We start from the raw sequence: 13,311 nt of genomic DNA on the forward strand, positions 1-13,311 counted from the left end.
TTGACTACCATATGAAATTTTTCTACTATGGTAGTCATTGGTGCCCCAGAAGTCTCAGGTGCTTTCATTTTTGGGTGAGCTATCCCTTTAACTCTACTTTGGTTTGTACATTAAATCCTAAATCTAGATAACAAAGCCAGATTTATATGGCAGAAGCGAACAGATATCAAAACATCTTTGCTTTCATTTTTATAGGAGCCTTGATGAGATTTAGTCTCATCAAAGGATAAAATGATCAACCCACCTCTCTTAGCCAGAAGCAGCCTGCCGGGTTTCTCTGTGGTGTCTGTGATTTTGGCCGTGTCGTTGTTGTTGTGTGTGAGTGCATCTCCTGGCTGTGTTTCACCAGATTTGGATACATCATCTCCGTCTCCACCTGCAGCAGATTTTACGTCCTCTATTTGAGTCTCATCTCCCCCGTTCTCCGCTCCCGGCTCATCTTCAAGCTCCGGCTCCTCCAGGGGGCTGGGGCTGGGAGTTAGCCCGGAGCTGTGCAACGAGCTGGGGCTGGAGTGCAGGGAGAGGGAGGGTTCCTCCGGTTCTCCGTGCCGGAGCACGTGTGGGCGTAGGCCAGCTGGCTCCTGGATGAAGCCTACAAACATGATGCCTTGATCTGCAGCATCCTGGATCTGCTGATGAGATACAAACACACCGTGTGACTGCACTGCTTTTAGGTGTTTTTATGGATTTGGAGAAACATGGTCATTATATCTTGTTATTGTGATGATGCTTAGAACACTTTTGATTTGTATCGACAGAAAAATGACAGCTGCTTTGAAATGAGGGTGAGGAAATGGAGATATTCATTTTGAGCTTTTAAGAAGGGGAAAATCTGTCATCATTTATTCACCCTTATGTCATTTCAAATCTAAATGACTTTCTTTCTTCTGCATGAACAGAAAAGAAGATATATTGAAGAATGCTGATAACCAAACATTGAACTACTGGGACATTTCTCAAAATATCTTCTTTTGTGTTCCATGCAGGTTTCGAATGACATGAGAGTGAATGGATGACAGATTATTTGTTTTTGTGTGGACATAAAATATGTTCACCAGGGTCGAGGGGCGACACCTTAAACATATTTTCTGTTTTTCTCCGTACAGCGGAATTGTCAACACAGACACTTGGATAAACCCGTCACCCTGCCAAAGGTTTTGCGTCTGAACAAGATAAGAAAGTCATTTCATTTGTTTCGAGTTTGCGCCGAGTGATGTGCCACATTACCCTTAACAACAAAAAACAAAAGACATTCTCTTTCTTCCACACGTCAGCTATTTGAAATTAGCAAGCGTTGAACACGATGGCAGAGGGCCACCATCGACCGCCCGGCACATCCCAAATCAGCCGAGCATCTAACACTTTATTGTCAGTTTGCGTATGGAAGCCAATATTTGAATTCTCATCAAAGTGAATTGAATCGTTAACTGTCAAGGAATGCTAATGACGCTATTTTCCATTATGGCGCTTTAATAAAGGCCAGCCTCAGGCCCGCCACCACTATCTCCGTCCGAGGCCTTCGCCCACGCGACGGGAATCAGTTTCGGCGAGGTGCCCGGGTTATTTCCTCTCAAATTAAACCGTGAGCGGGCTCGTCCTTTCCCGACGCATTGTTTAATGAATATTGAACGTGGACTGTCATTATATTTGCAACAATGATGCAAATGAAATTGCATTGATAAGAAGCCATTTTCTCGCCGGATTCCTCCTTCGGTGAGAGGCCACTGAATAATTTCCGAGTTTGATGTGTGGGGGGTGTCGTGACGGCTCGTTACGATTTTTCATGCTGAAATGTTTTAGGAGAACCTCAGAGGAGAAGCAGATATAGAATTGGAATATATCTTTGTTTTGACAGCGGTAAATTATTTTGCCAAGGATAACAGTTACGCACATCTAAGCTTGACGGACAATTCTTACTTTTTTCACATAGCCCTGGATGTGTTCTGTGGTTGGGATCTGCTCGGCAGACATGCACTCCTCCAGTTTTAGATGGTAAGGCTCAAAATCTGGATTCGTCTCCCAGCTGAAAAGACAAGAGATGATGTGTTTTAATGTGCTGAGCAGAGATACAGTATACATCACCAATAAACACAAAAGAGTTCATTTCAGTCACCCGATTATACAGACAGAGAACATCTGTTCCTGAAACTTACTTATGCAACATTTGCCTGAGTACTAAAAATTTGCATAATACATTAAGAAACAAATGCAGGCCATGGATGCACTGTTAGTCGCTTAGGATAAAAGCTCAAATGTAATGTAAATGTAAAAAAACACATTCAAATAAAATCTGCTGCTGTTTCGTTCTTTGGCGATTCCTCTGGACAAGGAGTAGGTAACCTTAAAATGAAAATTCTGTCAGCATTGACTCAACCTCTTGTCTTTTAAAACTTGGTTGACTTTCTTTCTTCTGCAGAACACAAAAGAAGATATTTTGAACAATGTTGGTACCGTTCGGTCACCATTGACTTCCTGTCAATAGAAGTGAATGGGTACCAACGGTTTTCGGTTAGCGACATTCTTCAAAATAGCTATTTTTGTGTTTTCCAGAAGAAAGTTACAGGTTTGAAATATTAAGAAGGCGACTATACGATGACAGAATTTTCATTTTGAGGTGATCTAAATTTTAAATTGCATTCTTAAATCTAAGCTTAAAGTACAAATATTTTTTTTTATTAAGAGGACAAAACATTTTTTTTTTTCTTGGTTTCAGTATGGCAAAGACAGGAGCTGACAGGAAGATTTGGAAAGAGCAATTTTCTTGTAGTAGAATGAGCTAGTAGGCTATGTTCCTGAAACAACATTCAATCAACCAATCAGATTCTAGAATTAGGTGTAGGGTCACAATTAGGTTCAGCGAGTGTAAAAAATAATCCAGTTAAAAACATACATTTTCTGGCAGTTGGGGGTGCCAGAACTAGACTGTAAATACAAGACTAAAAAAATCCTGGAAACTTTGGGGTGACAGAAATACACTCTTACAATAACAAAAATGTATAAAAATATATGTGTTTCCTGTTTTTCTTGTAAATTAGTCTAGTCTTTTTCTTGACAGTTTTTGACAGTATTTGTTTTGTAGGTTAGGGCCTTCTATACCATTCATACCAGTCTATTGTTTCTCTCTGATTTAAGGGTTAAGTTATGGTTAGGATGTGGGTTATGACTTTTCTTTCTTACTCTGCGAAATCACGCTGACCCTGTAATAGCCTGTGTGCCATAAAACATAACACTGCCATATTCAACATTAATAATAATGAGAATAAACAGTTATTCTGCCAAGAAATACACTTCATAAACCTAACCACAGGCTATTTACTCTACATCTGCGCAGTGAATAAGCAGTGTGATGCAGTAATGTGCAGTCACAGCATTGGGCTGTGTTTTGTAACGGCTTTGAATGTCCCTCGTCCAATCAGAATGCACAGACGGAACAATCAGTTTTATAAGCATGAATAATCAACTCTTAAAAGCTGCAGAGGGGAACCGCAAGCATCCCTGTGAGGCGGTCTGTACATCCCCTCCAGCTCATCCCAGTACGGCCCATTTCACTGTGTGTGTGACGGAGATTAAACCCACTAACCCAACGCTTCATCCAGCCACAGAATCACAGCGCAGCAGGACACTGACTCACCTCTGTCAAACACACGCACACACACATACATAAATTCACACTTCCCGCCAACACACACCATCTGCTGCTTCAGCGCATTTTCCTCACATAAACCATGCTTGTGTTCTGTGTTTAAGATGAAGATACATTTGATTGGAGCTTATGCATATGTTACATGTACGTTTTGAAGGAAGTTTTGATCAAGCAGTCTTTTATAGCTCAGGAGATGATAAAGTTCTGAGTTGTGTTACATTTAAGTCTCAGGTTAGTCTGGGATGTATTTCCTTAAATTACTTTGAAGAAACAAATGAGAGAATGGGAGGTTTAAAATGAATGTAGATTGTCTATTGTATCTGGGTGCATTTGGTGAGAAATGTTAGAGTTGATATTAAAATCTTCACTAATATTGACTTTAGATTGCAGACTTGACAAGCCTGAGCTCAGTTTGACACATTGCTGACATCTCTTCTGAAACTCTAATGACAGAGATATTTGTGAGATTTCTGACTCTTCCTCAGGAGAAACATCTGAGATGCAGATGACACTCAAAGAAGTCAATTTGCTCTCTATTTGTTCTCATTGATGCGTACATGTAGAATTGCGATATTGAAGAGATCTCGTTTCTGACTGAAATGAATCCCGATCATGTTTATATTACGAGTAAAAGTCCCAGTGAAATAAAAAATGACGATGCCTATTTTTACATGAAATATTGCAGCGTTTATTGTAAATAGTTTATCAATTTGAGTCATTCTCTTTTTTTAAATCGTGTTTAATCCCTCATTATTTTAAGTAAAAATCTGAAAATGCACTTCTGTCTTGTAATGACTATCCACCTTAAATGAGGTATGTTAGATGGCTTGGGCGGAGCATCCGTTAACTCCTCCCCTTCAACTGTCAGTCTGCTGCCGGTTACATTTTAAAATGCGACGGCTGTTTTTATACATCCAATCAAATAGCAGAGAAAGACGAATGCCAACGGCCACTATTTTTCTCATTCGAAATTCCATTTCACTCAGAAATGCGTCAAAATACGGAACAAAACTATCGCAACATCCGGGTCAAGGAGACTTTAAACTCCTAGAGAAACAATCCAGACTCTTCTTTGCAGAAGCGGTTCGTTTAGAAATAATCTCTCAAAAGAACATTTCAAATTGAACAGAATCTGAATAGTCTAGATCCGAGATGTTTCTTAGATACAGATCTGAGACGCAGCTGGGTGGTACTTCTCTCAAATGCCTGTTTCTTATACGATTCAATGTCTCTGTGTGTGTGTTTCACATGTTCCTCCCTGCCCGCAGGAGTGCTGACATCACTAATACTGTCAGCTCGGCATCACACAGACAATATATCCGGGTCCCGAGGCCGTATCCAGCTGGGTGTCTGCGTGCCACATCTAGGGTGGCATTGCCATGACAACAACCTTCTTTCATATCCATCAGACGTGCGTTCCCCATCTTTAATCACCACATTAATAATGTATCACATCTTTCTTGATGTCAGCTTATTTACCGGGCCATGAATAATGTTATTGGAGCATATCGGTCCTAATGGCTTTCGGTCCGTACCGGTACCCCTGCAAGGTGCTTTGCAATTATCAAAAAAACGATGCATAAATCAGCCACCCTCGTCGCCGAAGTGGAACTGTAACTAAAATTGAACACGGGGGGGCTTGACAGTTGACATTTGGAAATATAAAGGGAGTCGGCTATTCTGCGAGATTCGCCACAAGGCTGTGAGTAATTCCTGGCAAATCGCTTTAGAAGGAGCCCTGCCTGCCAGCGCTAATCCGTACGGGTGCAGAACTCCTTCACGCTCGTGCTGTTCACATCTGAACGGACCGGAGGTCAGAAAGAGCGCCTATATTTGCACCGTCCCGCACGGGCAGGGTGGGTTTTATAGGGGGGGGGATTGTTGCAGCAGACATCCTCATGCGCACACATTTTAGAAAGAGACTAATCCTGAGGTGGGAGGGCTGGAGCCCAGAGACTCTGCTCCATCCTCACCCACCAGTTCGTTCTCCCCTGACTGAAAAAATGCAACATTACAGAATAAGATTTAATGATCATTGTTTTACAAACACTCCCCACGTCTGCCATTGTTCAGCCAAACAGAAAGTCCCACCCACAACTTGTGTTGGTGCTGTGTATGTCAGGTGAGAATGAATGTGTTTACGTAACATTAATTCATTAAGCATGCCAATGCTTTTATCCGAAGTAACTTTCAAATGAGAGTATTTAACATTTTGTCAATGAGCCAACAATATTGTGTAGTGTACAGAGCAAAGATGCCGAATAAATGAAAAATAAACGTATCAATGTTTTGAAAAAAAAAAACAGTGCTGACACATGAAAAACTTCATCCTACATATGGTTCGTAGAGATTAAATATCAACATAAAAACAACAAAATCACATTTTATTAATTTATTTAGTATCTCATTTGTTTCTTATACAGTTGATAGCAGCGAGACAAAAGAGAGTCTTGAAAGGAAATCTTAAAAATGATAATAATTCCGGTGATGGTCCAGATCTAATGATTCTCGGCATAGTTCTTTTAATTTCTTTCTTTTTTGTAATTTTGAGAATTTGTTTTTGATTTTAAAAGAGACACATCACAGATGACATCTCTTTAATATCTCAATTATTTCTCCTAAAAATGAGATTATATGCAATTGGAAATGTAAATGAAAGTCTCCACAATGTCAACAATGTGTCAAACTGAGCTCAGATTTGTCAAGTCTTGAATCAAAAGTCAATCTCATTGAAGATCTCGATATGATTCAAACATTTCTCATCAAATGTACCCAAATGCAGATTAATTCTCTACAATCTACATTCATTTTACAATTCCATACACATGCATTTCAATAATAGTTTCACTTGTTTCCATATTTTTTCTACAAAGCAATTTTTGAGACTAAGTTCATGCTTCATAGGTGTAGTTCACTTTTAAAATGAAAAAATATGTCATTGTTTACTCACCTTCTTGTCATTTCTTTCTTCCGCAGAACACAAAAGAAGATATTTTGAAGAATGTTGTTAACTGCCCCCCATTCACTTGGATTGGTTACAATAGAAGTGAATGGTGGACTGTGCTGTTCTTTTTTCAAAATGTTCTGCAGAAGAAACTCATACAGGTTTGAAATGACAAGTAGTGATGACAGAATGACATGTAAATGATGTAAAAGATGACAGAATTTTCATTTTGAAGGTGAACTACTCCTTTAATTGAACTCTTGAGGACATCTTCCAGGATTTCTACCCAGCTTAACCGAAATCCTATCGACTCAAAACCAGGTCAAGCATCTTAAAGAGATCCAGCTTTGACCATCAGAAGTTTTCCCAGCAGGTTTTCATCTCATCTTTTGTTTCTGTTTCTCTTCGCGTCTTTTGATCTCTTGTCTTCTCACCTGGATATGTTTGGGTCTGTTTGTTTTCAGCGAGGGAAGAATGGCTACATGAAGGACGACTTTCATCTGCACTTTTCCTTGCGCTCCTCTGATTGGTGGGATTGGTGGGGGAGCAGCAGTACAGTGCCCTGTTTGATATCTCTCTTTTTTTGCAGGTTTAACCCTCAGGGCTTCTGCTGATGTGAGCAACTGTCTCCACGGTGACAGACGCCAGAGATAAAGCGAGGCAGCTTTTGCGGCAGCTATGAAAGGTTGGCAACGGCTTCCATGCAACGATCCTCCCAACACGCTCATCCACATACATGTGACTGAATCCCACTCTGATCTGCTTTCTTCGTGTTCTGCTCTTGGCTTACCGTCTTTCTCTTGAAGAGGAAGGCTGTGAGTGCCGCTTTCCCTTCATCCTGAAATCATGTCTACTTCTTGCACAGCTTGTTAAAAGAATATTCCACCCCAAAATGTAGTTGAAATGAGAGACGATATTCCAACATGCTTGATTTATTTGTCTGAATGATAAAATCTCTGATAGTACATCTGTCAGGCACAAAATGACAAAAACAAAACTTAAATGTAGTTTGAATGAATTTAGGGATATCTAGTTGGACATCAGATTTTTAACAAATTTTGTTAAATTGATAATTCCAACTTTCAAATCTCAATGGATGGGCCACATTCAAAATCATTGTTTAAAAATTATAACAGGCTAATATACAATCGTGGGAAAACGGAAGAGGGCATTCCAAAGTTTCATTTATTCATGATTTCTAGATGAATTGTGTTCAGTCCAGTCCAGTGTCTGTTAAAAGTGACTATAAACTTGTTTTTTTGTGCAGTATTTAAGGTCTGAAAAAAACAGAGCATATTTTCTGTTATTTTCAACTATTTCTTCATTTTTTTATTTCTGAAACTAAATAGAAATAGAAACAATATTTTCATTTGAAATTTGATAGAAATATTGTTTGTAGTTCACAGTATAAAGCCACAAACGTATGTACTGTCGTATCACCAGTCCGAATTCTTTTCTGATATTTCTGTGTTCTTTCAGCAGTCTGGTCAATACGAGCTGTTTCTTAGGAAAAGCGCTGCATGAAGATTCTTGCTCACTTTGTGTTGAACAAAAGAAAAGCAGTTGTGTTTTCAGCGTTGACGTGAGGGTGAGTTTTCATCTATAAGATTCATCTTGAGTGTGTTTATGCATTTCATAATGAGTTTTTGCGTGAGAAGAAACATCTTTGCCTGTCAACGTATGATGGCAGGTGAGGTTGTTCATCTCGACATGCATTGAACTGTGCAATCTTTGAGAAATATGTTACAGATAACAGCTTAACCTCAAACCGTCTCTCACAGAGCTCGGCGTCTCAGCGCAAACTAAACCTCTTATGTGCAAGAGCAGGCGAAAGATCAAGAGCAATATAGAGGAATATTCCTTCATAGTCTGCCGCATTAAACCTTCACCAACGTCCTACGGGATTCCTAGTGTGTCCATAAGAACAAAATCATTTTAGGAATTTAGGTCTAGTAACACCGTCCAGGCCTGGAGCTTGAATCTGACGGACATCTTATTTTGTGAATCGACTACTAAGGATTGCGTTTTGTCTATTTACCTTCTGGTCGTTGAGTAAATTTTATGAAAAACGTTTGAGTTCATATTGAGATCTTTCATAATATTGACTTTTGATTGCAGACTTGACAAATCTTAGCTCAGTTTGAAACTTTGTTGAGATCTCTTCTGAATCTCTAATGACAGAGACATTGGTGAGATTTCTGACTCTTTCTCAGGAGAAATATTTGAGACAGTTTTTTTTCAGATTTTTAAATCCTATGTTAACACTCAGAGACATTTGAAAGTAAGCCATCTGTATTCTGTAAATATATTGTTGGTTCATCTTAAAAAAAATAAGTTACCTGGTTGCCTTAATTCTTTATATTTTAGCTTGAAAATACTAGTACACTCAATGAGTTTAGACAACTCAACCAGCAATCAATTGAATTAACTAATTTTTTTAATTGCATTAACTTAAAAGTTAATGGTAACCACTTTTAAGTTGAACCAACAAAAATCAACAAATATTTGTTTCAGGGAAACCACCTAAAAATTTCTCTATGAAAACTTCTGTTTAATCAAGTATAAAAGCCAATTACCAACATAACAAAGAATCGTTTCACTTGTAGTTCTATGGCAAGCCGATTTAGCTTTTAATCATTCTCTGAATATGATTTTTTTATATAAAAAAAAAAATTTTTATAAGTAAAAATGTGAGTTCTTGATATCAAGAATGACGTCATCACTCGCAGAAATGTGTATTTGTTATATCAAAAAATGTATTTCAAATAGTAAAAAACGTAATTCTTGATATCTGTAATTATATTTTTACTAGTTAAATATCACAATAGACTGCCATTCAAATTCAATTTTAGATATCAATAATTCATTTCTTACATGCTAACATTTTTATTTCAGATATCAGAAATGCATTCATTTTCTTAAATTTTTTAATTCAAGAATGCACATTTCTGCGACTGATGACATCATTGTTGATATCAAGAATTCACATTTTGAATAGTGAAAATGAAATAACTGATATCAAAAATAGTAAGAATTATAGTTTTTACTAGTAAATTGAATTGTTGATATAAAAAATGAATGTCCTGAGAATGATTAGTAGCTAATTTGGCTTGCCATACAGTTCTTTTTGTTGATGTAGATGCATATAAATGTTGAACATCACACCATGTTCTCCGTGTTGTCAAAAGACTAAAACATAGACAGTGTATGCAGTGTTTATTTCCAAATCCCCAGGTTAACCACCAGCGCTATTTCATTTCAAACTGATACAAGAGGGCATAAACCGTGCCACGGCTTCTCTCAGATCTCCTTCCTTCCTCCAGGGAGAGTGGATCTCATCTGAGAGGTCAACGGGGCCAGACACTGGCCTGCAGTCTGACCATGCACAGATACGGCAGATCTGTTGAGTGGCAGCTGCCCGTGGTGCGTTTGAGTGTGGGAGGACGATAGCTCAGTGTCCGCCGGCCCTCTCCCGCTCGCTGCCCTTTACGCCAGGCCAGTCTGGACGACGTGTGACTGCGATCCAGCAGTGCTCCGGGCGGGGAATGGATGTGACTTTGAGTGACTTCCACTGTTTGGCTAAAGGATTATTGAGCTGCTCTTCAGCCTTCACTTCTCGCTCTTTGTGTGAGAGTCAGAAAAGCGAATGTCTGACACAGTCAGGATTTCGACGCTGACCACAATGTTTGGTCTGTTTTACGACTGGGAACCATCCATTTAAGATCATGAAAGCCATCAATCACAGTCACAGTTTGATTAATATGTGCAGGTAAAGGTGGATTTGTCTAAAAATGGTCATTTATGCATCCACGTGTCATTCCAAATCTGTTTGACTATCTTTCTTCTGCAGGACACAAGAGAAGATATTTTGAAGAATGTTGATAACCAAACAACTAAGAACCCCATTGACTTTCATTGAATGAACACAAAACCAGTGAGATATCTCAAAATATCTTCTTTTGTGCTCCACAGAAGAAAGAATATATATGGAATAACATAAGGGGAAATAAATTACAGATTTCTTATTTTTGGATTAACTATCCCTTTAGATAGACCTCTTAAAGGAATAGTTCACCCAAATATGAAAATTCTGTCATCATTTACTGTATGACGTTGTTCTGATGAACAGAGAGAAAGATATTTGGAAGAATGTTAGTCATTTTTTAGCAGGAAGAATCTAATGGTAGTGGAAGATGTCCCAAAACTAAAAATTGCTAACATTTTTCCAAATATCTTTCTTTGTGTTCATCGCAACAACCTGAGGTTGAGTAAATGATGGCAGATTTTTCATTTTTGGATAAACTATCCGTTTAAAGTTACAGTAAAACCATCCGGTTTCATTCTTTGGGTCAGAGAGAAGGTCAAATGAACATTAAATTATAACTCTTTTGCTGCTGAAATCCATACGTTATTAAAGGTCGTAGGGGGTAAAAATTGTTAAATGCTGATACTAATGAAATGTAGGGTATGACCCCTCTAATAAATGTCACCAGCACCTGTGGAGTTGAAAGCAGTCGTCGTGTTTTCCGTGCAGATGCTGTGACCTACCTGTCAGAGATTTTGATGAGCACAGCCCGATAGAGCTGGCGCTGGATGCTGGCGGGCTCCGGACTGCATGGGTGCACGAACGGGTGCACAGCTGCCAGAATGAAACCCCGCTGGTAAAGATCCTGCAGCTGAGACGGCAGCTCTCTCACTGAAGATAGACACAGCGTGGACGTTCCATCTGCCAGAGGACAGAGATGCAGAGAGACACACAGGGTGAGTAAAGCAAATGCTGGAAGACAGCACACGGTCAGACGGGTGGAGTCCCCGGAGAGACACGCAAACCCATTAAGTGCCATTAGACCAGAGCCATTATTTCTATTTAAAACAATTAGATCTTGATATTTATGAGGCATGTGATGATATTAAATATATATATATATATATATATATAATTTTTCTAATATTGGATACATAACCCAAAAATACAAACTCTTTCATCATTTATTCACTCTCGTAACATTCAAAACATAGGTTGTTTTTGACAAAAGCAGATATTTTTAGAAATGTCTTTTGTTTTGTGTCATACAATGGAAGTCAATGAGGACATGTTGTTTGGTTATCAGTGTTGGAAATATATCTTCTTTTGTGTTGTATTTAGATGTCTCTATATTTCATACACCGGACCTTTAAAAAAGCTTTTAGCCTAAATCAAATTCATTGGAATGATCAGTTTGAACGATTCACGGGAATGAGCGTAGTGCAGTTGAACACACTTTGTCATGTTTCCGACGTTAGCCGCCCAGGAGGATTTTCTAGTTTGTTTGTGATGCGCGACTGAAAAAAAACAGGGTTTTTTTAACGATAGTTGCCTCACTAACCTTGTCTATGATTTAATGGGCCGGGTGAAAAATCCAATTAAATGTGATTGTTTAGCTCGACGTGAGATGAGAGGCTTTTACGCGAGAGCTTTGATATCTCTGACAGCCTGCTCTCACGCTTGCTTTTTGCTGTAATGAGATACACTCAATGTAGTGACCGGACCTTTGGAAGTGGGAGGAACATTTTCCCCTTTTAATCTCAAGATTTGCTCGGGTGTAATAGGAAGAGAGAGAGAGAGAGAGAAAGAGAGAGAGAGAGAGACCAAGCAACACAACAGACAGTAGGTGTCAAGAGCCCTTCAGAATTGCCCAGCTGTGCCACAACACGGCAGACCTGTCTCGACACAAACCATGACGGCCGTATGCTAATAAATGAAAGAGAGCTTTGTGGGAATTTACTCGAAATGGACAGATCCCAACAGTTCTGCATTTTTAACAATTTTTTACTAGATTTTTAACAATAATGTGAAACACTTTAAATACAGAACTTCCATGTGCTTAAAGGTTGTTGGGCATGAAATTAAGCAGATCTAAAAGGCAATTGGTTTTAACTTTCACTACAATCTGGTGGATAGTGACTGCGTGAAACACTCCGTTCCCAGTGTGACCAAAGAATCTGAAACTACAAAAGAATCTCTCTTTGATTTGGAATTTCTGATTCTGCTTATCGATTCTGATTCCTATCGATTCCGTATTTCCATTTTTAAGTTATAAAAAGATATCAACTTGTATAGTATTGTAGACTGCTTTACTGTCTGGTTTGCAAATTAATATATACAATCTATATTTATGAGCACCGTTTTGTAAAGTATGTCATAATATGATTCAGGGGCTTTTATGGATATCAACAGATCAAAATTTAATGGAATAGTTCACGTCAACTCTGTCATGAATCTTATCATTTCAAACCTGTATCAGTTTCTTTCTTCTGAGAAACACAAAAAGAAGTTATTTTGAAAAAATGTTGGGAACCAAAAACCGTTGGTCCACATTGACTTCTATTTTATGGATACAAAACCAATACAAGTCAACAGGAAGCAAAGGTTTTCTGTTACCGACATTTCTCAAAATATCTTCTTTTGTGTTTTGCAGAAGAAAGAAAATCACAAAGGTTTTAAACGACAACAGGTTAAATAAATGATTTTCATTTTTGATTTCATATCAAGTGTCCGATTAAAGAATACCATATCCCATTCTTTGACTGCTTATATGACATTATTTTTTACATTTGTACTCAAAATATTGTTTTTAATTTTATAGTGGGAAAAAACTATAACCATATAATGGAATTTTTATTTTCTAACAATTTGATGCAACACACATGAAATGCAATTGCATTTTTACACAAAATTATAAAA

General features: G+C 38.4%; 1 protein-coding gene across 3 annotated transcripts in view; it reads right to left on the reverse strand.

The window, feature by feature from the left end:
- Positions 1 to 13,311, reverse strand: part of LOC130432761 (raftlin-like) — an 80,671-nt gene that overhangs the window by 37,276 nt on the left and 30,084 nt on the right. For 2 of the 3 annotated variants that reach the window (XM_056762259.1, XM_056762258.1), the window contains exons 3-5: positions 11,136 to 11,313; positions 1,918 to 2,023; positions 245 to 632 (exon numbers count right to left, since the gene is read on the reverse strand). In XM_056762259.1, coding sequence (XP_056618237.1) covers positions 245 to 632; positions 1,918 to 2,023; positions 11,136 to 11,313 — 672 coding nt within the window. The remainder of the gene's footprint in view (positions 1 to 244; positions 633 to 1,917; positions 2,024 to 11,135; positions 11,314 to 13,311) is intronic. The other variant, XM_056762260.1, reaches the window with a different exon arrangement.

This window comes from Triplophysa dalaica, chromosome 12 (assembly GCF_015846415.1).
Source record: "Triplophysa dalaica isolate WHDGS20190420 chromosome 12, ASM1584641v1, whole genome shotgun sequence".
In the NCBI taxonomy this organism is placed as follows: domain Eukaryota; kingdom Metazoa; phylum Chordata; class Actinopteri; order Cypriniformes; family Nemacheilidae; genus Triplophysa; species Triplophysa dalaica.